Raw genomic sequence first — 25662 nt, 5'->3', positions numbered from 1 at the left:
TACAAATTTTAAAAAAGTTATTTAATATATGATAAATGCTCATTATGAATTATAATAAGTACGTAATAATTACTTGGAATGTAGGTGGTGATGTTTATAGTGATGAGAGTTTTTTTTTCTTTCCATCAGAAAAGTGGTGTCAATGATAAGAGGGAGGTTAAAAATAGTATTGAAATTTCAGATCAAGATATTTTTTTTTTCATTTTTTTTTTGGATGCTCTTTGTGAGATTTTGATAGTTTTTGTCATGAATTCTTGTTTAGTTTTTTTTTATTAATTAACCAACGATCAAGGTTTCTGGGTCGGCAAATTCATATTCTGGAACTTCCAAGTTAAGAGGGGCTGGACCCTTTCTAATTCTACCAGAGATATCGTAATGGGAACCGTGACATGGACAGAACCAACCACCGAAATCACCAGATTCACCAATTGGGACACAACCCAAGTGAGTACAGATACCCAACATGACCAACCATTCAGGGTTCTTAGCACGGTCGGCATCTTGTTGTGGGTCTCTCAAGGAGCTGATATCAACGGCATTGGCTTCAGCAATTTCTTCGGAGGTTCTGTGACGGATGAAAACTGGTTTACCTTGCCATTTGACAATGACGTTCTTACCTTCTGGGATGGCAGCCAACTTGACTTCAACCTTGGCCATGGCCAAAACATCAGCAGAAGCACTCATGGTTTGCAAGAAAGCTTCGACGGTAGACTTGGCACCAGCGGTGGACAATAAACCGAAGGAACCGACCATGAAGTAGGTGAAAGCACGGCTCTTTTCGTTGGCACCATTTGGCTTGATGTAGTCACCAAAATCTGGGGTGTTGTAGTTGGACTTCTTAGTCAAAGTGGAGGATGACAAGAGTCTGGCTTGGGAGCCTATTTAGCTGTTAGTAAAACAGGTCACCAATGATAACAAGAAAAAAAACAATTAACAAATGACAATCTAATAAACTGGTAATTTGTCAGCGCATGGATGGAAATCACTGTTATCATCTATATCATTATCGCCCCAATCATTCCTATTTTATTGAATGATATCCATTTTTCAGAACCGTACCCCAAAAATTATCTATTTCATATAGCTCATTAATAATACGATAGCTGTGATCGATAATACAATAACATTTATCGCAACAATATAGTAATATTTCCTTTCACCATGACACCACCATTTATTAGTATACAGATATCAAGTATCAAATGAACATACCCAAAGCTCTTGATACCAAGCTGTTTCTGGCAATAGATCTCAAAGCTAAAGAAGCCATTTTTTGATGTTCCCTTGATGTGTTATGGTTTGCTGTTAGATGGGCTAGGTGTTGGAACTGTTACTTCTGCCAATTTTTCGCTATTTTTTTTTACTGCCTGTGTAATTGTGATAATTTTATTGGTCGGACGGTAAGGGGCTCGTAACCTCAGAAAATATGCATACACCCACACCCTGGGTCTTTTTTGGGGTCACCCGGAAACAATCAGCTGATTTTTCTAACCTTCTTATCACTACAGAGAGTCCGATTGATACATCTACAATAACAATTAGTTAATTCTCTTTCTTATCTGCAATTTTATGATCAATAGTAGAATGATGAAAATATATATATCGTATAAATATGCTATGTCAAACATGTTTTCTTTTTTGGCTGCAAAAAAAAAGATGTTTCGGCATTAATGTAAAACAAAATCCTATGATAAATAAAAATCAATGACAACTATCACATAGAGATATTAAATAGAAAAAAAAAAATTAGCTAGTTTTGAGGCTTTCAATATTGTGACTCTGAGTCGCTCTTATTTATCATGTCATTTTCATCGGGTGATCCTTGTAATACTGGTCCTCTGAGATTCTTCATATCTGCTGAATCCTTTTCTTTTGTCTCGGGCTTACGCCCACTTGCCATAAATAAAACCACAATTTTTGCATCATCTCTTCAATTTCTTTTTCTCTTCCACATTTTGGGTTTTGTGTAGATCTCCTAGGAAACTAAAGAAATAAGTGTGTCCTTGATTACTCATTTTTTTCAAGTAATCTGCGTGATTTGGTACATCAATATCCCAGCTTCAAGTCTAACACATTGTGGAATTGATGTGATGTTTTTCAAGATAAAGTGAAAAACAGAAGAAAATTCGTTATGTTGACATAAAACTCAAGGCAATGGAAAAAATTAAAATATGATTTTATATATTAGGCGCCAGGCCAGAAGAATTGAAAATATTCAGAATATGAAAGGAAAAAGCTAAAATGAAACAAAGGAGCCAAACAAGAGAAGAAAACAAATCTAAAAAAAAGAGCAATAAGCTAAAACAGTTACATTATTATTAATTGCAATAAGCACTTATTGAACAGAATAAATGCAAATCTTGTTGCGAAGCCTTTGGAAAAAATTCATGCTAGAATACTGCTGGTCATTGTTCATTTTTTGTTGAAGATAAACCCTTTCTTTAGCATCGACTATATCTCTGTAGAAATACAAATCCGCCTCCCCAAGGTCGACAAAAGAGGTCTGATAATAGATCTTAAATCCCAAATATAAACCAATGAATATTGGAATAGCAATCATTCCGGCAATAAATTCGCCTACATTGAACGAACGAGTTTCGGCACTATCAATGTAAACCGTTATATTATTACCGAAAATAATGAATAAAACCCCTGAAAGTGCGATGCTGGATGGGATTATGGATGTAGTGGATCTTGGAACGTAAGTTTTGAATTCATGGATGAGATTTTGCCTTTTGAACGCTCCGAGGAATCGAATGTGGGTCAACAAAATACAAGCCCAGTTAATCAAACTAAATACCGAAGTGGCATCGACAAAATAATGGTAAGTTTGCACACTTTCTTGCCTGACGCTAATGAAGGAAATGAAACTGAACGCGAGCACAAAAAGAAAGGAATAAATTGGGACCCCACTTTTGGTTGTCTTGATAAAACATTTTGGGGCTATCTCACTTGCTGATAATCCATATAGGATCCGAGTACTTAAGTAAAACCCAGTGTTTGCAGCAGAAAAGATAAAGATCAATAAGGAAGCATTGACAAAGTTCCCCATGACCCCTATTGAGGCGTTATACAACGCAATGGATATAACGCTTGATTTGGGGTCATCAGAGCCTAATTTTTGAGATAATATGAGATTTGGATCATTATAAGCGACACATAGACCAATCAAAAACGCCATGATGAGGTAAGTCGGGAACAATAATTTGAACAAGATGTTTTTGGCTTTTGGAATCGTCAGTCTTGGATTGATGGTTTCAATAGCTGCCACAGAAAAACTTTCAATCCCCACATAGCTCCATGAGCTTTTAATTGTTGAAACCAATAACCCAACGACTCTGCCGCCCAGGCCTTTCATTTCCCCATAAGTCGCCATAGGTCCAGGATCTTTCCAATATCTGAAGCCTAATCTATCATGTTTTGGACCACCGCCGAAAATCAAACAAGCAAGGGTGGCTGCAAGAATGAAATATATGGTTAGCTTTATCACGATGAATGAGTCCACAAGATAGGCATACTTGGTGATTTTGCAATAATTGACCATGGCGACCGCGAGGATGAACACTAAGATCCAAACTGCCGGAGTGATGGTTTCTGGATCGATCCAGTATGACATTGTTGAAGTGGCAGCAGAAATTTGATTGGGGACAAATAGTAGGAATGTCAAAAGGAAAGCATAACCAGTAGAAAAACCAAGGGCAGGATCAACAAATCTATTTGCGAACCCACTTAAATTATCTGGTAGCGGGATATAAGACGACATATCAGACAACGCAGTAAGTACTTGAAATGCCAATATACCAGTGAATAAAAAGCCAAGGAATAATGATAAAGGGCCGGAATTTTCCAAAATTGTTGACGATGTCAAGAAAAAACCAGTTCCAAAAACCGAGCATAAAGTAATGAATGCCACATTGTGAGGCCTTAGGCCTTGAATAAGTTGATTTGCTTCATATTCATCCACAATGGCAGAGTTGGATGATAGAGGATCTAAATCATAATCACTAGAATAGAAAATCGGCTGAGAAATTGTGCTGTTGTATAACGTTGATCTGGAGGAAGATGACGACTGACTCATGCTTTCAAATTTTTTCAGTTCTATACTTCCAACAAATGTCTCTGCTGGAGAGTTGAATCTATTATTGTAATTGTACTTCTCATTAATACTGTTACTGAAAAATTCTTTCTCAGACAGGATCGAACGGTTGTCAAAAGTTCTTCTTTTGGTCATCTGTGGTTGTTGAATCATATAACTATATTCATCAATTCTCGAGCTGGCGATGCTGAACCGATTATTATTATTATTATTATTATTATTATTATTATTATTATTATTATTATTATTATTATCATCATCATCATCTCCGGTATCCTCTACTATTATAAACTTCTCTGTTACTGAAGGAAAGTCCGATATCTTGAAACTTGGATTCATCTTGGTATTAGAGCACTATGGTACATTTGGATTCTGTTGTGTTGCAAATAATATGTGCTTTTTCCAATAATGTAGGTATATCGATTCCCAGTATTTTGCAAAAAACCAGGAGAATAATCACAAACATCATTATCTATTGTCCCTTTTATTCAGTTTCCACCCATTTGTTCGGCCTTGACATTAGCCACACATCCAAAACGGCGATTTGTATCCTCCATTTGATATGCGGAATGCTTTTTCCATTTTTGGTGCGTTGCCCTAAAATGCGCACGCGACGTTGTTACAAAGTGCAGGATATGGGGACTACCAAGGCGTTATTAAGATAGGCGTACTCTTATCGCAAATGGAAAAAAAAAACTATAACGTATTCAAGATATTGGATACACGGATTGGTATCTGGAAACAAAAAAGTACGCCGCGCACTCCCACTTTAAAAAATGTGGACGTTATTATTTTTGAACTTACAGAAATCATAAATCATGAAAAAAAAAAAATATTCCAAAAATATCACATGAATCACTGGAACTTATTCTGTTATTGAAATATGTCTTATGCTATTACCTCAGCTCTGAGCATCCCTTTCTGCCTCGGTAAATAGGTTAATGACTTTTGACGTCTCTTCTTGCATTTCGCAAGCCCATCTATTCATCTCGGTGTTACTTCTGTTATACATTACTGAGTTCGCAAACATCAACATCAACGCCCGCTCAAGTTGCAAATGAGTGGTGATTTCTCCACTCTTAATCCTGGCCTTAATAGTTTTGATATCGCTTGGTTCATAAATCACAGAATAATAATTTGGCGCATCGTTTTCATTGACAGGAACTAGGAACGGTGATGAAAATTTGAACGAAGAAATATTGGCAAGAAGTTGTAGAGACACCGCCACGAATTTCTTGTTAATTGTCTGGGGTGCCGATCCTGTTGCAGCAGGTGAATCTTTGGTAGTTTTAATCTTCTTGGCTTGGCGTGTGCGCGATCCCGACGAGCTACGCCATTTTCGCTTATCTCCAGTAGATATCCCTTCTCTTGAATTTCTACCTTCCTCCTCTGAAGTTACCGTCTTATCTTCCTCCTCGTCTTTAACTATAACTTCTTCTTGTCCTTTTTCATTTTCATTTTCGTTTTCTAATTTCACTTTCCCATCCTTATCCTCATCATTATTTTCTTGGTCCTTTTTATGTTCGATTTTTTTTTCTGATTCTCCGTCTGTTTCATTTTCAAGTTCAGAAGATTCCTGTTCTACTTCCTGGTCATCATTGAGTTTATCATTCGAGGAATTTTTCTCTTCCAAACTTTGATCTGGTTTACTTCTGGTTCTTCTTCTAGATAGATCATCATCTTCTTCCTCTTTAACCTTCTTGTCTTCACCACCTTCCTTTTTTTGAACATTTATTTCTGGTTCGACCACATTATCAGCATTTTTACCCTCTGATTTATGCGAATTCTTCTCTAATACCTCAAGAAGATTCTTCTCCTTATGCTTTATATCTTTATTACTTTCATCACTCAGTACTTTCTTCTGGTTGGAAATTTCAGCATTATCTCCAGCAGCTTCCATGACAGGGCTTTTCGAAATTTCGACAGACTTTTCTTCATTATTCTTTTCATTCTCTGGTTTTCCTTCACTTGCTAACTCTCCTTGACCATTTTCCGCCTGTAGATTTCCATCCTTCTTCTCCAAATCATTCTTTACATCTGGTCTAGTGGTTTGCAAATCCTTCTTCTCATGAGCAACATCATCAGCTCCAATTAAAATCTTCTCTTGGGCTTTGCTCTCATTTACTGAAGTTTCTGGAATAGGTTCAGGAGACTTTGCCTCATTAACTTGAGAAACGGTCTGGGGAGCAGGATTTACCACTTTGTTGCTGTTGGCATTATTTTGCATTATTGATCTTCGTGATTCAAGAATTTCTTTAGTCAAAGCAAGGTCTCGTTCCCTATTAAGGTCCATACTGGTTTTGTTATTGTTATTGAGGAGTCTGTTCTTCAAAGTTTCAAGAAGTGCGCTGTTGGCAGGGTTAATACTTTGAATGCTTTTTTTAAAACCAGTATTAATCAATGGGATATTTAACTTTGGTTGTGCTGGTGGAGTAGTTGTCGATTTGATATTTTTGGAGGTAGAACCCAGAAATGGAGCCACCCCAGGCGTGGTGGAAGTGGGGCGATCAAGAGTTGAATCCATAGTTAGTACTTTGTTAATTGTTTCCTTGCTAGGTTGTTCCTGGTGGTTTTTTGTCAACGATTCTTGAGATACTTCTCTTTTAACCTTTTCTTGTAGCTGTTTGATTTGTTCATTAATATCATCCCCGCTTTTAATGTTGTGTTTGTGTAGCAATATGTTTTTAGCTGTTTGAAATTTTTCATCTTTTGACAAGTTTTTGAGGTTCTGGTTTTCAGGTTCTGGTCCCATTTTCTTTGGAGCTATTGATTGTTCATCGGCAACCTTTACCGGTTCAGGTTTAATATTCCTAGGAATATTATTATTATTATTATTATTGTTGTTGTTGTTGTTGTTGTTGTTGTTGTTGTTGTTGTTGTTGTTGTTGTTGTTGTTGTTGTTATTATTATTATTATTATTATTATTATTATTGTTGTTGTTATTGTTGTTGTTGTTGTTGTTGTTGTTGTTGTTGTTATTGTTATTATTATTATTATTGTTGTTGTTGTTGTTGTTGTTGTTGCTGTTGTTGTTATTACTCTTATTATTCTCAGGTACGCCTGTGGTAGATGTATTATTATTACTATTAGTAGCAGTATGTGATCTGTGCCCTCTTTTTAATCGGAAATCTTGATCATCTTTAAGTAGCATTTCTTCGGTGAATTTTCCACTTTCAATCAATTTGATGTCCTCCGAGAAGTTCTTGTAGCTTTTTTCAAGGTTTTTGATATCGTACAACAACATCTTCTTGACGATATTACTGAACTGATAAATCAAATTTCTGACGAACCCAAGCTTCAGATCGATCGGCTGGGTCAACTGGATCCTAATGCTAGCGAGATCGTTCTTATCATTTGATGATTTGCTGATGGAAAATAACTGATTATTGTGCAAGTTACTATTATCATTCATGTCTTGGCTTTTGATCTGCTTGAAATATAGCAACTGAATGTTGGAAATCAAAATATTGAGCACGTAATGATCATCAATCTTGAGAGCGGCCAAAGTCGTGGTGGTTTTGTCTTTATTAGGTCTTTCTGATTCCGAAACTGAATAAAATTGCCGGAGAGAGTCTCCAATTAATGGATTACTTTTCAAAGTCGCGGTGATGAATGGCAATTCTATGGAATCTTTGCCATCATCGGAATTTTTTAATTTGGAGAGCTCATTATAGATGATCTGGCAGCATACTAACTTGTGGAGGGTATTTTCAAGGTCCATTTATTGTGTATAAGTGGCGTATATGTATGATGTGGTTTAATATTTATCATCAATTGTTAATGTTATAATAACATTCTGCTTCACAGAAGGAAAAGAGATATAAAAAAAAAACATCACCAGAATTTCTCGTGATAAAGCACGTGCTAAAGAATATAAGCAGCATAAACAAATCCCCTTAATAAACCGTACAAAATCACAAGAAGAGTGATAATAACAATGAAGGAAAAAAAACTTTACACAAGCCCTATATTACTATCTAGAAAATCCCAAATCATTTTTTCTTACCAAGAGAAGCGGCAACGTTTTTAGCTTCCTCAATACCTTGGACAATCCCACTGCGGACACCTTTTTCCTCCATCTTGGCCAATCCATTGATGGTGGTGCCTCCAGGAGTACAGACTTGGGTCTTTAACACTGCTGGGTGTAACCCGGTGGCTTCTGTCATCTTGCAAGTCCCTTCAATCACTTGCAAAACACTTTTTCTACTCTCTTCGTAGCTGAATCCCATCTTGATCCCACTGTCAATCATCGATTCGATCATTAACAAGACAAATGCTGGACCGGAGCCAATCAATGAGGTGGCTGAGTCCATTTTAGATTCAGGAATCACAATAGATTTACCCACATTGCCAATCAACTTGTTGACGGTATCGAGCTCGTTGTGCTGATTGGCCGATACTTCATCGCTCACGGCAATCGCTGCCATCCCATACCCAAATTTTGCTGGAGTATTAGTCATCACTCTGGCAACTTTACTGGAATAACTGCTGAGTTGTTCGATGGTCCAGCCAGCAGCGAGCGAGATGATCAACTTCCCTTTGATCTCATCTTTAAGGGTTTCAAGGACACTTTCACATAAGAATGGTTTTAATCCCAAAACCACCACTTCCGATTGCAAAATGGCTTCCTTGGTGTCAATATCAGTGTGGATCTTGTTGCCGAATTTCTCTTTCAATGCTTCTTTGGATCTGGCGCTCTTGGTCAAAGTGATGATCTTGGTTGGAATAATCGAAGTATCTTCATTCGACAAAATCGAGTTAAGAACAGCAGTACCCATGGTACCACAGCCCAAGATCGATACCGTGTATTTATTATCAGAGAGTGGCATTGCTTGGAAAAATGGTCGAGAGATGTTGATGGCCAGAGATTAGAACAGTCATCGTAAAAGAGACTACTCAAATGTGAATTTTTCCGGTCGAAATTATCAAGCTTTTTCGTGTGCGCCGCTACCGGAAGCTGGTCACTTGAGACCCTTCCGACCAACTTCCGACCAACTTCCGGCTGGCACATCACACTGGTTATCGGTTGGTTATCTTTAGAAAGGGAAATTAGCAGAAATTGGAATGGTGGTGAAGGGCGATGAGATGATATATCTTATTTCTGGTTGATGAGCGATTAGAAATACTATGGGGGAAAATAGTAGTTGCTTAGAACGAACCAAGGCTGGCAGTTTGAGAATATACAGGGTCGGACATGAATGAGCTAACTTATTATTCCAAATAGTAAGTGCTTCCTGCATTGGAGAGAAAAGAAATATCCAACATGGGCGCGTTTGTGTTCCAGTTTTTCTCCTCATATAGAAAGCAATCATCAAAATTTCTATCATTAAATAATAACATTTAAGTTACCTTCAATGCCAACTTGCTGCTTACCGGAAGGATCAAATATACCAAAAACAACCACCACTATAGTCTACAAATTCAAGAGCAATTTCCTACCATTAGCTCTCTTTTGGATACCACTAATATAGAAAGAATTAATGCATTATTAAGATTTTACGGAATTAGTGATCTCGGTACTATTAACATAAAGAAATGAAGACTTTTAAATCATTTAGGATGTGACGTGAAGCACGTTATTGATAACGAAAAATGGAAGATTATGAGTTACAACAGAGATATTTCAACATTTGATGATAATGATGGTCCTGTCCGCTTCTATAGAAACACTGCTGGTCAAAAATCAGAAATTAGACAAGCGTTGAATGTCGAAGCATTTTTGCAACTCGACGACGAGGCAATCGCGGAACTTTGGAACCATTATGCATTGGACATTTCTCTGCCAGAATCTCTGATGTGAGTTATCCTTGCAACATGGAAGGTCAAAGGCCAAATATTCCAATCACAACCGTCAAATACTTAATGTATGGCGAGGATAGAGAATTTATTATCCAAATCTGTGATTTTTATCATCTTAGAGAAATGTGGTCCTGTGGAGCGTAATATTGATTGGAACACTAAGATCCAAGATGCTCGCATATTTTGGTATAAATAAGATTCAAATTGAGAGCACCTTGAAGGTGAATAATATGTATCCCAGAATTCGCAACCATATGATTAATTATGCAAACATGCCATTGGATGCTGTTCCTAATTTGAGAGGTGAGTCATTGAGCGATATTCCTAATACTTTGCTGGAATTGGGAATCAGGCTAGGTGACCCAGTATGAGGCTATTGAAGATGGAATTATTATGATAATTTTTGTTTTTACTATATTTATATATGCTGATCGATGCTGATGATTATGAATTGCTCTTTTTTTTTTATTTACCTTTAATATAAGTTGGATCTATGATGTTGTAGATAGTCCTATTAACTTTTCGGGATATGGAAATTCAAATTATTCCAATTACTGCTTCCAGGCAAAAAAAAAAAAAAAAAAAGTTCTGTGATTTTTCAAATACGTTTTAATGACTTTCAAATAGTTCAAAAAGGCTGTGTGGCTATAACGATATCATATAGAGCTAGTTGGGCAAGAAATTTAGTAACCACCAAATCAAATCAAATCAAATCAAATCAAATCAAATTGTATATTAACGAGTCACAGAGGTTCTAAATAACATGCAAGCGAGCCACCTCCCACAAAAAAAAAAAAAAGAACCAAACTAACCCCCTAGTTCATTCCCGCTGCTGTATAATTACTACATTAACATTGAAGATATGGACAATTCCAACCATGATAGCAGCTATCTCCTGCTTCGCAAGGATATCTTGAACTTCCAGATGGATATGTTCAAACAGATGCAAGAGATGAAATACGAGTTAGCAACTATTAAACATCAATTAAGCATGAGTACTACTTTTGAAGATCCGAAACTGGACCTTGAGAACCGGCTCAAAAGTTTGGAAAACAAGGTGTTGAACAACGACAATACCCCTCAATTGCCTGAGGTTGATAAATTCGATAAATACTTTTCTGAGTTGAAGGAGCTTTTCAATGAGCATGCAGATACTAGCAAAAGGACCCCAATAAGACGAGCAGGGGCCATTTTCCAGTCATTACTTGCAAAATATAAACGATTATACAGGCTCATTTGTTTCATTAATGGGACGCTCTTCATTTTGCTTTTTCTCATGGCACTTTATTTCCCAATGAGTTTGCGAGGGTTCTTGATGGCATTTAGCTTGATTTCCATTGGGGTTTATTTCATTCCCATAAAGAACCCACCAGTGATCTAATCAGGACGTTTTGGGATGCACAACCCGAATCATACATGTGTTTTCTCATTGATGGAAACTTTTTCTAGTCCATGAGGGTCATGTAAATAGAATATTACAACATTTATGTTAAAACCATAGAATGGTGTAAATTGCCATTGGTTAATAGGTGGTTTATGCAAATCTGATACTGACGTGCTATTTGAAAATTACCAAAGAACATTGTGACTTTGTGATAACTAGTAGTTATAACCATATAAGGTGTTTGAGAAAAGCGTAAAGGTGGAGTACAATATATTAAAAACGAAAACCAGCTGGTTGCCAAGCCTTAATTTGACTTTCATATTGACAGTACAAGTAATCGTTTTATAAATTCGTAACCAAAGTTGTAGAGCCTTCGTGACCTGGACGATATTATCAGTTCAAAAAAATCCCTCCGTAACCCTCATAATATGATAGATCGATAAAATGCATTAGTAGTAGGTAGATCTCAAAAATTCTTGTGATGCTTGATTTACCCACCAACCAAATAAATCAATAACATTTCTGGTACTGTTACAACCCATCGTTATACTCTAAAAAGACATTTTATTAAAAAATACCCAAATGACCTAATAAAACACACAAAGAATTCCTTAAAAATAAAAATAGAAACAAAAAAAAAAGCATTAATGAAGGGGTCGTTAATTTAAACTTGGAAAGCAGTCTAGACAGTGAATGAAAATTGAAAAAAAAAAAAAATTGTAGACAATAACTTGAATTGTAAAAAGGACAGTTCAAAACAGGAAGAATATTGACAATGAGCCTCCATGATCAATGAGCTTGCAAAAAAAAAAAAAAAAAAAAAAGCCCTACCGACGCTGGATTTGTGGTGCCGTCAACTTTCTCATATATGTTTTCACTTTACTGGTATCCTGTTCAATTTGTAAATTGATAAACATCTTCTCTTGCTCATTACTCAACAAATTACCACTGCTATTTCCGGAAACGCTAACCAGAGTATCCTTTAATTTCTCCAATACTTTATCCACTTTGAATTTATTCAAATTGATGGTCGACCCTTCGTCCAACCAATCAACTTTTTTAGTATTTGGATCCTGTCCCAACTTTGCAAGAAGTCCATTGATATCCAAAGTCTCCCCGTCAGGGACCACCACTCCTTGGTTCGAAGGGGTCTCACACGGAGTATCCACCTCTTTTCTCAAAATCTTGTCGATATCCACCTGGGAGAAAAACGCGCACGACTGGGGAATGTCACTGATCCCCAATTGCTCACAAAAGATTCCTCTTGTCCAAACATTGGCGATCTGCAACAATAATGCCGCCTTGTACTTGTCTTCGTCCTTCACCATGTATCGGATTTCATCGTGTACCGTAATACACAACCGCGCCTCGACCGCGTACCGTTTAATCAAATACTCCATCGAGGTGATCAATAAATGGAGATAGTCAACCCCGGAAGACTGGATGGCCCAATTGATTCGCGATGGTAAAAAACTGTTTGCATTTAAGTTCTCTTTTTTCAACGCCTCAGTGATCCCTGCTTTCAACACGGGGGTCTTAGGGGTTTTGGTTTCTGCTAAATTTTCCAACCGATTGAACAACACCGATTCGGAACCCCCGTACCAAATCTTGCTTAAATTGATACCGTATTTTGTTAAGGTTTTCTTTTCTTTTGGGCTTAATCTATAAGTCTTTCCCTTAGTGCTATCGAATAAATTGTTGCAAATGGTTATCACTTGTTTTTCATTCAAGCTAGGGTTGAATTGCTTCAATAACGTCGAGGTATGTTTTAAACCTGCTCCGTAAATTCTACTATAATTGAAAATCTTGGCCTCATTTCTAGAAATCCCCAAGATTTCCGCGGTTTTTGAATGTAAATCGGTTTTTTCCAACTTGTTACCTTCCAACGTCATCCATCCAATGGCACTACCCCCATGGATTTTGAATACCGAGTCACTTAACAAACTGGCAATCCAAAGTTCTTCACTATCAACATCGGCCCCGACAAAAGAGTATCCAGCAGGCGCCTGGATTTTCGTTTTCAACTCAGACCCAATCCGGTTCTTTTTCACATTAGATGCCGTCAACCAAGTTTTTTCTACCGCTCTTCTTGTAATCGTCCCCATTGGCAAAATTTGTGGAATGATAATCCCAATAGGATCGTCACCTTCTCCTTTGGACAACATTGGTAAATTGAAATCTGGCAGTGATTCTCTAGTACTACCTTCATCATACACCACAAACTGACTCATGATTCTTTCTCTGGAGGAGATCCAATAACTGGCAGAGGCGTTCAATTCCAAAACTTTTTGGGCAATTTCGTACTCCGAGGTCAACACTTGCTTTTCGTAATGTTTCAAAAAACTCTTGGAGGTCAAACTGGTGGTTCGATTACTTGGTCCATTAGGATGAGGGATCTTGAAGTATACATATTGGTAGTCCTTGGTTAACGCTTCGAAATTTGGGTCTTCGGTGAAATCGTCGATTCTCGTGTAGTTTTTCCTTGTCAACTCATTTATCAAAGTGAATTTGTTTGATTCCACTCTAAAACACCATCCTTTAGTCTCGGTCCACATCAAGGGTAATCCTTCCCATTTCAACTTCAACAAGATTGGCACGAGTCTGGTACGGATCGTTAACTTTATTGGTCCGGTGGCGCTGGGGAAAAGACTCTTGTACCATTCTGGGAATCCTGGCAATTTTTGACGTTTGAAAGGCACCCCTGACTTGGTCATCTTGATTGGTTTGATTTCCCAATTCAATTGAGAATACCATGGATCATTTAATACTTCTTCTGGGGACTGTTTAAATTTCTCCACGAGTTTCAACGCTAAAACCGCTAAATCCTGTTCGATTTGGACCTTATTATTTTGATATAATGATTCGGCACTGTGAATATAATTTTCCCACGTTTTGTAAGTGGTGGGCAAAAAAACCGTGTTTATGTGTCTTAAAGAGCTAAAGGATACTGGATGAGGGCAAAGCTTAGTGAATAATGGGTATACCGCTTTGAAAACTTCTTGGGTGGTCGCCACATCAGTGGCACAATAATTCATCAATTTCTGGAAATTATCAATAATCTCTTGTTTATCCTCCGTCTTGAAATAGTCACGATCAACTTTACTCATGGTGATCCCACAATGTAATTTTGCAACGTCGGCCAATGAATTGGTACTGGTCAATGATGCCCAAGGGTTATCCAGTAATTCATAATCGCTATCGTATTTCTCCAACAACTTCTCATTCCCCAACATTGATAATTGATCATTGACAAGATGATCGATGAAGTTTTTCTCGTCCAACAACTTGCCAATCTCTTTGGTCATTCCCTTTTCGATCCGGGAATTCTCTTTGTATTTCAGCCATACTGGCCGCTGGCGTGAGCAAATCCCGGTGACCGCGGCGTGCAATGATAGGGTATCCAAGTAGAAAGCCTCAGTTTTCTTAAAACTATACTCCTCTTTGATTCTCGCTCTGTCGTAAGCAACGTTGTGACCAATTATCAACCTCACTCTGTCGATCGTGTTCATGGGGATAAGATGATTATCATGGGGGTCATCACCGGTGAGATACGGTGATACCCAGCCGTACCAGGCCACTGGGGATGCACAGGTAGCAAGTACTGGATACGGACTAACTTTATACATTGTTTCCACGTCAAATACCAACGCATCTTCCAATGGGTAGTCGACTTTGACCGGTTCTGGCGAATTGGGGTCGTAACGGTACCATCCAGGTTTCAATAGCCAATTTTTTGGTCTGGCAGGCAAGTCAATCGATGAGAGCATTCCCGCAAAGTTTAAATATGGCGAGACATCATTAAGGGCTAGTCGTATGAAATGTTCATTCAATGTTTTCCCATGAAGTTTCGGGAGGTCTAAAGTGATGGGGTCGGTTATGTTGGTTTTCTTATTTAGAAGGTTGAATTTGTCCAAGTATTGCTGGGATAAGTTGATTTTGATCTTGTCGTACACTGACAAAGGTTTTGAAGTTTTGGTATTAGTGTCAGAAGGGTATATTTGATGTTTCAAATGCCGCGAAAGATACTGGATTCCTACTTCGTTGATGGTGGGTTTCTCTTTTCTGAGCGGGGGTCTTGTGGTGGTAGCGGTGGGAAGAGTCTTGAAATTGATTGTGTTGCTTCGGTTAGCGGTGTTGGGGAGATGCGAGGCATGCCTTACGGCTCGCTTAAATCGAAGGGATTGCCGCAACATTGGTTATATATATATCTTGAACTTATAATTGATATTGTTTGAATGAAAAGCTCATCAGTGCTTATTTTTTTTTTTTTTTTTTTTTCAAAATTTTCGCTCAAAGACCCGTAGTGGTGGTGTACTCGCTCTACTTATAATCATAAATACATAATCATCAATGTAGCACATATATAATCATTAATACAATACATATATAGTCCTTAATATAATAAATATAATCAGACGATCTTCAAGATCTCCTGGAAAGAACTATACCAATTCCTAGGGTCCTCTCCTGGCAAATCTTCCTTCGTGATTTCTACCACCGCCTGTTCTAGCTCGGAAATCTCCTGCCAATGGCCGTTGTTTATCATTTCATCCTGTTTTAGTCCACTAAGAAACCCCATTATCTCCATCACCAATACTTTATTTTGTTTCAGCAACTCCATTTTTTCGGGAGTACCGTGTTCGACAAACTCTTCCGCCCCTTCTATCAATCTTGCGTTCTGTAATCGCTTTTCTTGATCAACGGTGGAGAATAATAACAGGGATAACGGACTGGAAAGACTGAAAACTTTCGGTGCAGTTTGGTCTTGACTCCGCTGCGACTTGACAGTACTGTCCAAAATATGGTTCTGATAAAGTTTGGAAATGATGGAGATCCGCTTGATGTCATGAAAGTAGTTCGTGGCCATGATCCAATCGTGTTGGAGGAACTTATTGAAAAATACTTGATGATTCGAAAGATCTTCAGCAGCAACAATCCTCGAGATCACTGCATCAATTAATGGTTTCTGTTCTGGCAAATGGTGCTTGGGTACTGCTTCAAGGATCAAGTATAATGAACTAGTTTCCAATTTGTCAAGCACTCTCTGTAATGTCTCGTAATCTCTAACAAACATGAAAAAGATTCTCCAAATGGACCTCTCAATCAGTGAAGGAAGCACTTCTTTATTATTGTTATTATTATTATTATTATTATTATTATTATTATTATTATTATTATTATTATTATTATTATTATTATTATTATTATTATTATTATTATTATTATTATTATTATTATTATTATTATTATTATTATTCATTCTTTTTTGATTCACCAAGAAGTCCAACCAATTGGCATCGAAGTTTAGTTTGACCAAGCTGTTCACATGGTGCATCTTCTTCAATGAAAAGAATTTTTGAGTGAGGGCCACTTGCAAACTGATGAAATCCGCTTTATTCCAGTGTTTAAATACGTCGTTTTTGCCATTTCCTGACGTCATGATCTTAGTCAATACCGTGTTTATCGACACTTGATCCACCAAGGATTTATTCAAAAGGATATTGATCAATGCGGTCCTGGTAACTTTACCATGGTCGTACAACATCTCAAACACTTTCACCAACTCTGCTTGGGAATTGGTTCGTTTGATCACTGAGTTCAACTGGACCCCAGGCAAGTCATGGTACTGGTACCGTGGGGAGGCGGTGGTGGAGGTCACCGAGTGCAAACTGTTGGCGATATTCCCGAAATGGGTGTTGATGAATTTTGACTGTTGATTTTTGATTTCTTTGGCATTCTTCCCAATGATCCGAGAGATCTGCTTTCGGGTGGCCAACAATTGTTGCTGCTCTGGAGGATTGTCCTTTGATGGAGGCTCGGGACTTAACAAGTTCAACGACTGAGAAATGTCTTTGGAAACCTCATTCTGGATGTATTTGATGTGGGTTCGTAGACTGTAGTGTCGTAGGTGTACTGATATATTATTCTTCATTATAATTGTTTTGTTATATTTCCTCTGTCTATACATCAGCATATATAGATATATATATATTGTGACATACCTGATCATCTCATCTTTTTTTTCTTCTTTATTTAATGGGCCTTGCCGTGCGCCTAGTAGTTCATTCTACAACATTACATATAATAAATGGCTTACAATAATAAGTAATAATAATGACATTTGATAGTCATAGTATATATATATTATTCAAATCTCATCTCTGAGACGGAGAAATTCCAAATACCAATCCTTGGTCCATGCTCTACACCGTTTGCCATAAACAATCATTGGCAAACAGAGCATCATGATCACAAAATCAAGTACCGCAAGAACGATGTAGGTCTTGGTGGTGCCAATGGAGCTGATCCATGGAGAACAAGCAAATGTGAAGATACACCCAATAAGGTTGTTGATCATTGACACACCCACCATCCCTTCGATCACCATCTCCGGGTATGCGTCCATCAAATAACTCATGGAAATATCTCCCGCACAACCCCAACCAAATCCAATGAATCCAAGCCCCACGTAGGTCGAATGCCACGACCAGCCTTTACCAGTACCAATGCCAAAGATCAACAATCCTAATGGAGAAATGATTGCCGCAAGGAAAATGAACCAAAGACGGAACTCTGCTTCGAGAATCCCGTTGTTACGTTTAGCAAGTTGAAGGACAAACCAATCAGAAAGCGACCCGGCATAGTAACACCCAATAGCGGCCCCAATCAAACAAGGGATGTTCATGATGGCCACCCCGGCATCAGAATAATTGTACGGAGCGTCGTAATATAGATCATCCTCGGTGGTCAAATAAAAGGTGAGGAACGCATCTTGAGCACCCCACATAAGACCAGATAAGATCACTGGAGGAAACAAAAACACTCTGAAAATCATTTTCAATTGTTTGAAGTATTGGGCAATCCCGGTACCTTTGACATTACTGGCAAAAGTGATCATTTGCATGGTTTGCCAATACAGTTTAGGAGGATCATTGAGCCCGGCATCGATCACTGCGGCGCCATTGTCCGATTCATTGGTCAAATAGGTGGTCAATGTGGCATTGACAGTTGCATCGTTGTCTTCTTTTTTTTTCTCGTCGTATTCGTTAACTTTTGGAGAGTTCGCAGCGGTGTTGTTGTTGGAAATGGTTCCCAAGAACTTTGCCCGATCAAAATAAGTTTCCTCGAACCCAAATACGAGAATCACAATCAACACTCCGTAAATGATCGCCGCGGTCCAGCCGACCCACCGGAAAGAATAATCACTGACCGCAGAAATGAACCCGGCAATTAATGGGCCCAAATATGTCCCCACGGAAGTGGCCAAGATATATAAAGTTAACCTAGAACCCAATTGATGCTGGAAGAAAATATCGGAGATCGACAATTGAACTTGGGCTTCAGCACATGCCTCGCTGGCCCCGACAAACAATTGTGACCAAATCGTGTCGCTAGTGGTCTTGGAATACCCAAACCAGATCGAGCCAATCAACCCCATGATGGTACATATCAAGTACGATATTTTTCTACCCCAAATGGAGGTGGTAGGAGCCAACACCAACGACGTGACACTGATCGAGGCGAACAACACCCCGGCCCCGGTATTCATCTTATCGTACGAGATACCATAAATCTCGTTCAACGAGTCTTGGGTGGCCCCGGCGTCATTAGACGACGCGGCAGTGAAGGCGGTGATGAAGATCACCACGGCAAAGTGCGAGTATTTACGCCAAATTGACCAGTTAAGAGGATCGTTTGGGGAGTCTGAAGGTTGGGGCATCAAAATAATACCATTTTTGGTCTTGAGTTTGGTGCCTTCGGAAAAGTTCTTGGACTCGTTGTCCGAGTCATTGGCAAGGATGTTGACGGTACCAGGAATGAAATCGTCGTCGTATCTTGAAGTGGCCATGGCTTAAATTAGTGATGGTGAGAGTTTCTGGTTGGGGATTGGTTTTCAAGTGTAATCTAAGTAATTAATTGTACAACAGATAGAAAAAAAAATTCACAGTAGTAAGCTATCAACAACTGTAAATGAAAAAAAAGCGCCAGAAGGTTGGAAGAGAAGAGATTAGACAGTGGCACTTTTTGTTTCTAACAATAAAAAGAACAAAAGAAGATAGAGGAAAGATAAAAGAAAACAAAAAGTTGGTTATGCTATGACTTGGGGGGAGGGAGTAAGGGATGTTAGGGAACCTTACTTTCTGGGACGTTGAAGTAGAAGAAGTTGATGGAACTTCTCAAGTTGGAGTGTTTGAAGAGAGCTAACGAAGAAATTTTGGAGTGGGAGGTATTTCGGAAATTGATAAAAGGGTGTTTCCTTTAGAACCCCAGAGATAGCTAGCAATGGAAGACTTCTGTGATTGATGATTAACGAGAATCGATGCAGTAAACAACAAGATATTTGTCTATGCTAATGGAGATAGTGATAGTAGTATGATATAGTATCAAACAATATGATAATAATAATATGAGATACAAAGGTAGTATTATCAGATATTTTACGGGATTACCACGGATATAAAAAGATAAGCAGAAAAAAAAATTTTTTAGGACGGCGCCATTTTTTTTTTTTTTTAGCGTGATGGATGATGAACTTTGGCATTCCACGGTGGTTGTCAGCCAACGGAATTTCCCATTTCTGGTTCTTCTTTATTATATTATATTGTATTTTATTATGTTTCATTATATATATTTTATTTTATTGTGTTGTGTTTTATTATGTTTCATTATATATTTTATTATATTGTGTTGTATTATACTTTATTATGATATTATATTATGATATTATACAACATTGGCCATTCTCTCACTTCTCTCTACGACTCATGACTCAAATCTAAAAACATGCCGTATATTAATTATTATTATTATTATTATTATTATGAGATCTGCAAAATGTCCACATTGGGAATGACCTAACCACTATATTTCACCAACTTCGACAATCTCTTGATCAATTCCACCACCTTTTCATCCTCGTTCTTTCTACAAGCAACTTGGATACTCACACTTCCTCCATGCGACACTTCTGGATCGTAACTCTCGTAGATCTCTTTATCGATAGCATTACGAGGAACGTAATCCTTTTCGGCCAAATCCACCGCCTTATCACATCTCAGCACCGGCATCACCCCAACACTGTAGTCTGTGGCGTTGAACACCGAAGTGTACCCGACCCAACCACCAAACTTACCGTGTGGACACCCTGGGTGTGGGGAGGCTGGCAACAAGATCGCGTCGATCACTTTACCGTCCTTGGTACGCAATTGGGTGTCCATCCATCTTTGCAATAACTTCTTGCAATTCCCGCTTCTTTCGGCGTGCAAGTCCCAGAGCTCGGAAACCAGCATGCTTGGGGCAGAACCGTACATAGCCATCGATGGGAAAAGAGGTTCTCCGGTGGCTTCTGTAACTTCAAGAACGTGTTTACCACCATCGGCAAGGAAGAACTTGGTGATAGTTTGGGCAAGGGCGACGTGTTCTGATGGATCCCATTCGATCACTTCATGGCCGGCTTCTTCCACAAGCTTTTGCACCATGTCGATCCCTCTTTGGATTGGCGGTGTTGGTTTAACGTGGCCGTCGTCTTTAAGAATAGCAAACGTCAACTTTTCTGGCAATGTCACTTTCTTCCATGGGCTGTAACAGACTTTTGGATCAACGGTGGATGGATCAGCATCGACCAAATTCGACAAGTACCATTCCATCGACGCCAAGCTGGTACACAATGGTCCATTAACCGAGTTGACCGATTCAAGCCCTGGCAACCCCGATCTGGTGCCGTAAGTTGGGTATCTTCCAGAAGTTGGTCTCAAGGCATAAAGCGAGTTGAAAGACGCTGGAATACGGATCGACCCACCAATATCCGAACCGATATCAATGATAGACCCTTTCAAAGCAGCGTGGGCAGCAGCCCCACCCGAAGAACCACCGGCACTGAGCAAACGATTAAGAGGGTTGGTGGTGGTTCCGTAAACGTGGTTGGTGGATTCTGGCATCATCATGGCCACTGGAACGTTGGTTTTACAATAAAACACCGCCCCTTCTTTTCTAAGCAATTCAGCAATGGCAGAATCGGTGGTGAACCCGCCTTCTGGCTTGAAACACCAATCAACGTAACCAATGGACGAGGCTTGACCAATGACGTTGATGTTATCTTTCAAGGAGATTGGCACCCCGTGGAAGCGACCTTTCAATTTGCCAGTAGTAGCGTAATACTCATCAAGAGCTTTAGCTTGCTGCAACCCTTCGGCGTAGAAGATTTCCGAAAGACAGTTAGTCAATTGGTGGGCGATTTGGGATCTGTGGCAGAAAGCTTTGGTGACGTCGTAAGATGACCATTTATGGCTTTTGATGTTTTCAAAAATGGTTGGGGCATCGCTCTCGGTGATTTCGATTTCCAGAGCGGACAAGTAACCGCTTTTCACTGGGAATTCGAGAACGTCGTTTTCTTTTGGCAATTTATCTTCAGGGATCAACCATTCGGAGATCAAATGGGTATCTCTTTCGGCTCTCTTTTTGGCAGAGATCTCTTTATATGACATGGTGGTGGTGGTTGTTGTTGTGTGTGTTGAATATTTGTCGATGGATGAATATATATAAACAGTAAATTACATCTTGTAAACCCAATTTATTTGCGTGGAGAGATCTTCTTATATATAATGATATAGGGTGTCGTTATCTTTTATCAGCAGAATCTCCGAGGATATGGGATCCCGCGACGATCAACGATTTTTTTTTTTCCGACTTTTCTTTTTTTCTTTTTTTTTTTCATCCTTCGAGGTAAGTAGGACAAAAATAAGACGATGAGAGATTGATTATGTTGCTTGTAATATATATAAATATATAATTTAATACAATATACATATAATATACAAACATTAATCATCTCTGTTCGCCAGTGTTCTATCGTGTGGGTTGCATCGTCCATCACACAACACCCAGTTCCTCGTTTTGACCTAACTATCCAGATAAACCCCCAAAAAAGCTGCGAGGACTTGGGTTTCCGCGTTGAGCTATCATTTATCACCTCTTTTATCTTCCGTTATCTATTATCTCTGGTTATCTATTATCTCTGGTTATCGCTTACATAACTTTATCTTTTTGACAGATCACAACAGATAACCGTTGACCATTATCAATGAAGTCCATTATAAATACCCCCGACCATCCCTCCGATCATCACAGTCTTTTATCTCCCATTTGAAATATTATCATTATCACCATTACATATATATATATAACACCATCATCATGATCCTCAAGCCATTCTACGCTGTGAGAGACGCTTTGTGGGGGAAACCTCCATCTGACCCAAAAGAAGCCAAGTTATTGTTCAAGATCGATGTTCTCGTGCTTTCTTTCACTTGTCTTTGCTACTGGTCCAACTACCTTGATAGAACCAACTTTGCCAACGCTTATGTCTCTGGTATGGCCGAGGCCGTCGGAATGAAGGGTGACGATTATAATATCGTCAACACCTGTTTCACTGTCGGTTACACCATCGGGATGCTCCCAAATAACATTGCCCTTTTGAAGCTTAAGCCTCGGTACTGGATGTGTTTCTGTATGATTGCCTGGGGTTTACTCGTCCTTGGTATGTACAAGGTCACCAGTTACCGTCAACTTTGTGTCATCAGATTCTTCCAAGCTATTTTTGAATCGTCTACATTCAGTGGTACCCATCTTATTCTTGGTAACTGGTATAAAGAGACCGAATTGACTAAACGTTCTGCGGTGTTCACCTCTTCTGGGTTGATCGGGTCGATCTTTTCAGGGTTTATGCAATCGGCAATCCACACCAACTTGGATGGCAGAAATGGTCTTGCTGGTTGGCAATGGTTGTTCATCATTGATTTCATCATCACCATGCCTATTGTGGTTTACGGTTTCTTCTTCTTCCCTGATTATCCAAGCAATTGTTCCGTGTTCTTCCTCAGCGAGGAAGAAAAGCAATTGGCGATCGATAGATTACCACCACGGGCCGAAACCAAGTTCGATTTGTCGGTGGTCAAGCGGGTGGTTGGTAGATGGCATTGGTGGTTATTCTCTATCCTTTGGATGTTTGCCGGGGAAAACGAATCTTTTGGTATCAACAGTCTTTTCGCATTATGGTTAAAATGGGCTGGATATAGCATTTCTGATAGAAACAACTATCCTATGGGGATATACGCCGTGGGGATTGTCGCCACGTTTGCCAGTTCACTTTATGTTGATTTAACCGGTGCTAGATACCACTGGCACATTGCATTGTTGATCTTTGTCTTCATGATCATTTCCGTGATCTTGACTCTTGCAGCTCCATTGAACACTGCCGCGGTGTTTGTGGCCCAATACTTTTCTGGGGTATCGTTTGCTGGCCAGGCCGTGTATTTTGCTTGGGCCAACGTGGTGTGTCATAATGATTTGGAAGAAGCAGCGATTACTTTGGCCAGTATGAACATGTTTTCCAATGCCGTCAACGCTTGGTGGTCGATCTTGTTCTTCAAGGCCACTTATGTTCCAAAGTGGAAGCACAGTTGTTACGCGATGATCGCCACTCTTTGTGTCAGTGTTATCGTTGCAGCAGCTATCAGATTCTTACAATTGAAAGAGGAAAAAATGGCCGAAAAGGTGGTTGATGATGAGAGTGTTGAACAGGTGGCAGTGGCCGTTGAAGAAAAAAGACATCTTGAATGATGGTTTTGGTCATTATATTTGCTCTTTCTCTGTTTCTTTTTTATTGATATCTGTTTTTATTGATGGTTGTTTATTATTACTATTATTTTATTTTACTCTCTGTTATTGTTGTCGATGTCTTTGTTATTGATGTCTTTCCTAGATACTTTTATTTTTATAAATATATTTTTGGCTTTCTTCTTCTTTCTTATGAATTTTCTTCTAAAGCTTTCACAATTGAATATTTATTTTACGTTATTTGAATATACTCACCAACAATGTTAGCTAACTGTTAGTTTCAGTAAGGTTTGAATGTCTCCTCAATTGGCATACTTGTTGGATACATGAATGGTTGCAAACATGGTGATGACACCAATGGCAATTATCCTATTGGTTGTACTATTAGCAAGAAGTATTTGCATTCCAATAATGCGATATATCATTCACAAGACCGTATTGATCCAAATCACTTGCTAACCGATGTCAGTCGTGCCTAAGATTTTCATAGTTATATTCCATTGGATGCAAGCTGTTAATTACGGTCAGTACGATAAGGGGAAATTCCATGAATTTGCCTTTTTTTTTTTCCTGGTTAAATAGGCTCTACACTAGATGTTATTCATTGGATTATGATGGTTTTAGAAAGAGTGTAAAAATATTGTCAAAGCAAATTATCAATAATGTCTGAATTCTAATGGATTAGCAGTCGTTTCTACGATAAGCATATAGCATTGATGACTGGTTTATTTGTATAATAGAAATTAGAAAAATCATCTATGGAGCTCATTTTGTAGGACAAAAATAATTGAATGATTTCCAAATAGCTGGCTGATTAAAGGGTTTGTCTTGAGCGAGTGGTCAATATATTATGGAGGATAGCATCATACTTAGAAGAAAAGGACACCATGTGGTCCAATATTGAGAAAACCTTTGAGCCACAGACACCGTTATTCAATCGCGATAGATTGTTATTGTTGACCTTTGTCAATTACAATATAAATAGCCTCCGGCAGAATCCTGTTAAGATCAATTGTGTCACCATGAACTGTCAGTCTAGTTCTAATGTAATTTTTTCTTTCCAGCACTTCACAAAAGGACTTTCTTTCCCAGAAGAAGTTGCAATATATTTGGAAAATTTGATACTGTTGCCATGAAGTACAATTAGGAAAACATATCATGTTGATCTGAACAATCAGTATTTTTGCCAATGTGGGATTGTCATCATGATCATCATATATATAGAGCAAAATGAAGAGGAATTTGAAGCTAATAAGGAATGATATCTTATGATATAGTTGATTATCTTTCCAAACTCTTTCGGGCTTGCCTTGTTATAGCTTTTGGAGTTTTCTAGTATACTTATGGCTTGGTGTAGGTGGCTGTGCCCGAAGCATCATTATTTCGACACTATAGTAGAGGGATTTCCCATTACAAAAAAGCTGGCTTATTTGTTAGGTAGTTTTCTTCTCAGAGAAGGGTTAAGGTTCAGAGATCTTTCTACCCTCACGTAATATATTCTTCCCTTCATGGCAAATGAAGAGATCTCAAGAGAATCTAAGCAGAGCAGTATCCGTGTATATGGTAGTGATCGAAGAGCCACTAACTAACTTCAACCACTGAAGGTCGCCACAGGAAATAATAATACAAAGTAGGGTGTATTAAAATATATAGATTATATGATAATATACTATGTAATATATGATATATAATAATAATAATAATAATAATAATAATAATAATGTGGAACACACCACAATGCAACCTCCGGTAGCCGAACCGTTTTAGC

At 38.5% G+C, this 25662-nt stretch overlaps 12 protein-coding genes across 12 annotated transcripts; 4 read left to right on the top strand and 8 right to left on the bottom strand. All coding sequences in view use genetic code 12, as the record gives it.

The window, feature by feature from the left end:
- Positions 1–276: 276 nt before the first annotated feature.
- RIP1 (ubiquinol--cytochrome-c reductase catalytic subunit RIP1) lies at positions 277–1270 on the bottom strand (the record flags this gene model as incomplete). Its single annotated transcript, XM_064997961.1, has 2 exons — positions 277–878; positions 1213–1270. 2 exons carry the CDS (start codon positions 1268–1270, stop codon positions 277–279), a joined length of 660 nt encoding a protein of 219 aa, XP_064854033.1.
- Positions 1271–2335: 1065 nt separating this feature from the next.
- Positions 2336–4435, bottom strand: DASC09_043610 (uncharacterized protein; the record flags this gene model as incomplete). The annotated part of the gene is made up of 1 exon (XM_064997960.1): positions 2336–4435. One exon carries the CDS (start codon positions 4433–4435, stop codon positions 2336–2338), a length of 2100 nt encoding a protein of 699 aa, XP_064854032.1.
- A 562-nt stretch (positions 4436–4997) lies between these two features.
- Positions 4998–7817, bottom strand: DASC09_043600 (uncharacterized protein; the record flags this gene model as incomplete). The annotated part of the gene is made up of 1 exon (XM_064997959.1): positions 4998–7817. One exon carries the CDS (start codon positions 7815–7817, stop codon positions 4998–5000), a length of 2820 nt encoding a protein of 939 aa, XP_064854031.1.
- A 271-nt stretch (positions 7818–8088) lies between these two features.
- Positions 8089–8925, bottom strand: PRO3 (pyrroline-5-carboxylate reductase; the record flags this gene model as incomplete). Its single annotated transcript, XM_064997958.1, has 1 exon — positions 8089–8925. One exon carries the CDS (start codon positions 8923–8925, stop codon positions 8089–8091), a length of 837 nt encoding a protein of 278 aa, XP_064854030.1.
- Positions 8926–9359: 434 nt separating this feature from the next.
- DASC09_043580 (uncharacterized protein) lies at positions 9360–9896 on the top strand (the record flags this gene model as incomplete). The annotated part of the gene is made up of 3 exons (XM_064997957.1): positions 9360–9367; positions 9509–9612; positions 9655–9896. 3 exons carry the CDS (start codon positions 9360–9362, stop codon positions 9894–9896), a joined length of 354 nt encoding a protein of 117 aa, XP_064854029.1.
- A 169-nt stretch (positions 9897–10065) lies between these two features.
- Positions 10066–10266, top strand: DASC09_043570 (uncharacterized protein; the record flags this gene model as incomplete). Its single annotated transcript, XM_064997956.1, has 1 exon — positions 10066–10266. The coding sequence occupies one exon, from the start codon at positions 10066–10068 to the stop codon at positions 10264–10266; it is 201 nt and encodes a 66-aa protein (XP_064854028.1).
- A 491-nt stretch (positions 10267–10757) lies between these two features.
- Positions 10758–11276, top strand: DASC09_043560 (uncharacterized protein; the record flags this gene model as incomplete). The annotated part of the gene is made up of 1 exon (XM_064997955.1): positions 10758–11276. The coding sequence occupies one exon, from the start codon at positions 10758–10760 to the stop codon at positions 11274–11276; it is 519 nt and encodes a 172-aa protein (XP_064854027.1).
- Positions 11277–12106: 830 nt separating this feature from the next.
- On the bottom strand, positions 12107–15472 carry DASC09_043550 (DNA-directed DNA polymerase gamma MIP1; the record flags this gene model as incomplete). The annotated part of the gene is made up of 1 exon (XM_064997954.1): positions 12107–15472. The coding sequence occupies one exon, from the start codon at positions 15470–15472 to the stop codon at positions 12107–12109; it is 3366 nt and encodes a 1121-aa protein (XP_064854026.1).
- Positions 15473–15690: 218 nt separating this feature from the next.
- Positions 15691–17211, bottom strand: DASC09_043540 (uncharacterized protein; the record flags this gene model as incomplete). Its single annotated transcript, XM_064997953.1, has 1 exon — positions 15691–17211. One exon carries the CDS (start codon positions 17209–17211, stop codon positions 15691–15693), a length of 1521 nt encoding a protein of 506 aa, XP_064854025.1.
- A 216-nt stretch (positions 17212–17427) lies between these two features.
- HOL1 (Hol1p) lies at positions 17428–19128 on the bottom strand (the record flags this gene model as incomplete). The annotated part of the gene is made up of 1 exon (XM_064997952.1): positions 17428–19128. One exon carries the CDS (start codon positions 19126–19128, stop codon positions 17428–17430), a length of 1701 nt encoding a protein of 566 aa, XP_064854024.1.
- Positions 19129–20134: 1006 nt separating this feature from the next.
- On the bottom strand, positions 20135–21763 carry DASC09_043520 (uncharacterized protein; the record flags this gene model as incomplete). Its single annotated transcript, XM_064997951.1, has 1 exon — positions 20135–21763. One exon carries the CDS (start codon positions 21761–21763, stop codon positions 20135–20137), a length of 1629 nt encoding a protein of 542 aa, XP_064854023.1.
- Positions 21764–22472: 709 nt separating this feature from the next.
- FEN2 (Fen2p) lies at positions 22473–23897 on the top strand (the record flags this gene model as incomplete). Its single annotated transcript, XM_064997950.1, has 1 exon — positions 22473–23897. One exon carries the CDS (start codon positions 22473–22475, stop codon positions 23895–23897), a length of 1425 nt encoding a protein of 474 aa, XP_064854022.1.
- Positions 23898–25662: the final 1765 nt, after the last annotated feature.

The sequence above is a fragment of the Saccharomycopsis crataegensis genome (genome assembly GCF_037102585.1).
Source record: "Saccharomycopsis crataegensis DNA, jcf7180000000084, whole genome shotgun sequence".
Classification (NCBI taxonomy): Eukaryota; Fungi; Ascomycota; class Saccharomycetes; order Ascoideales; family Saccharomycopsidaceae; genus Saccharomycopsis; species Saccharomycopsis crataegensis.
The sequence above is the reverse complement of the archived record's forward strand: the minus strand, read 5'-3'. Positions and strand labels throughout refer to the sequence as shown.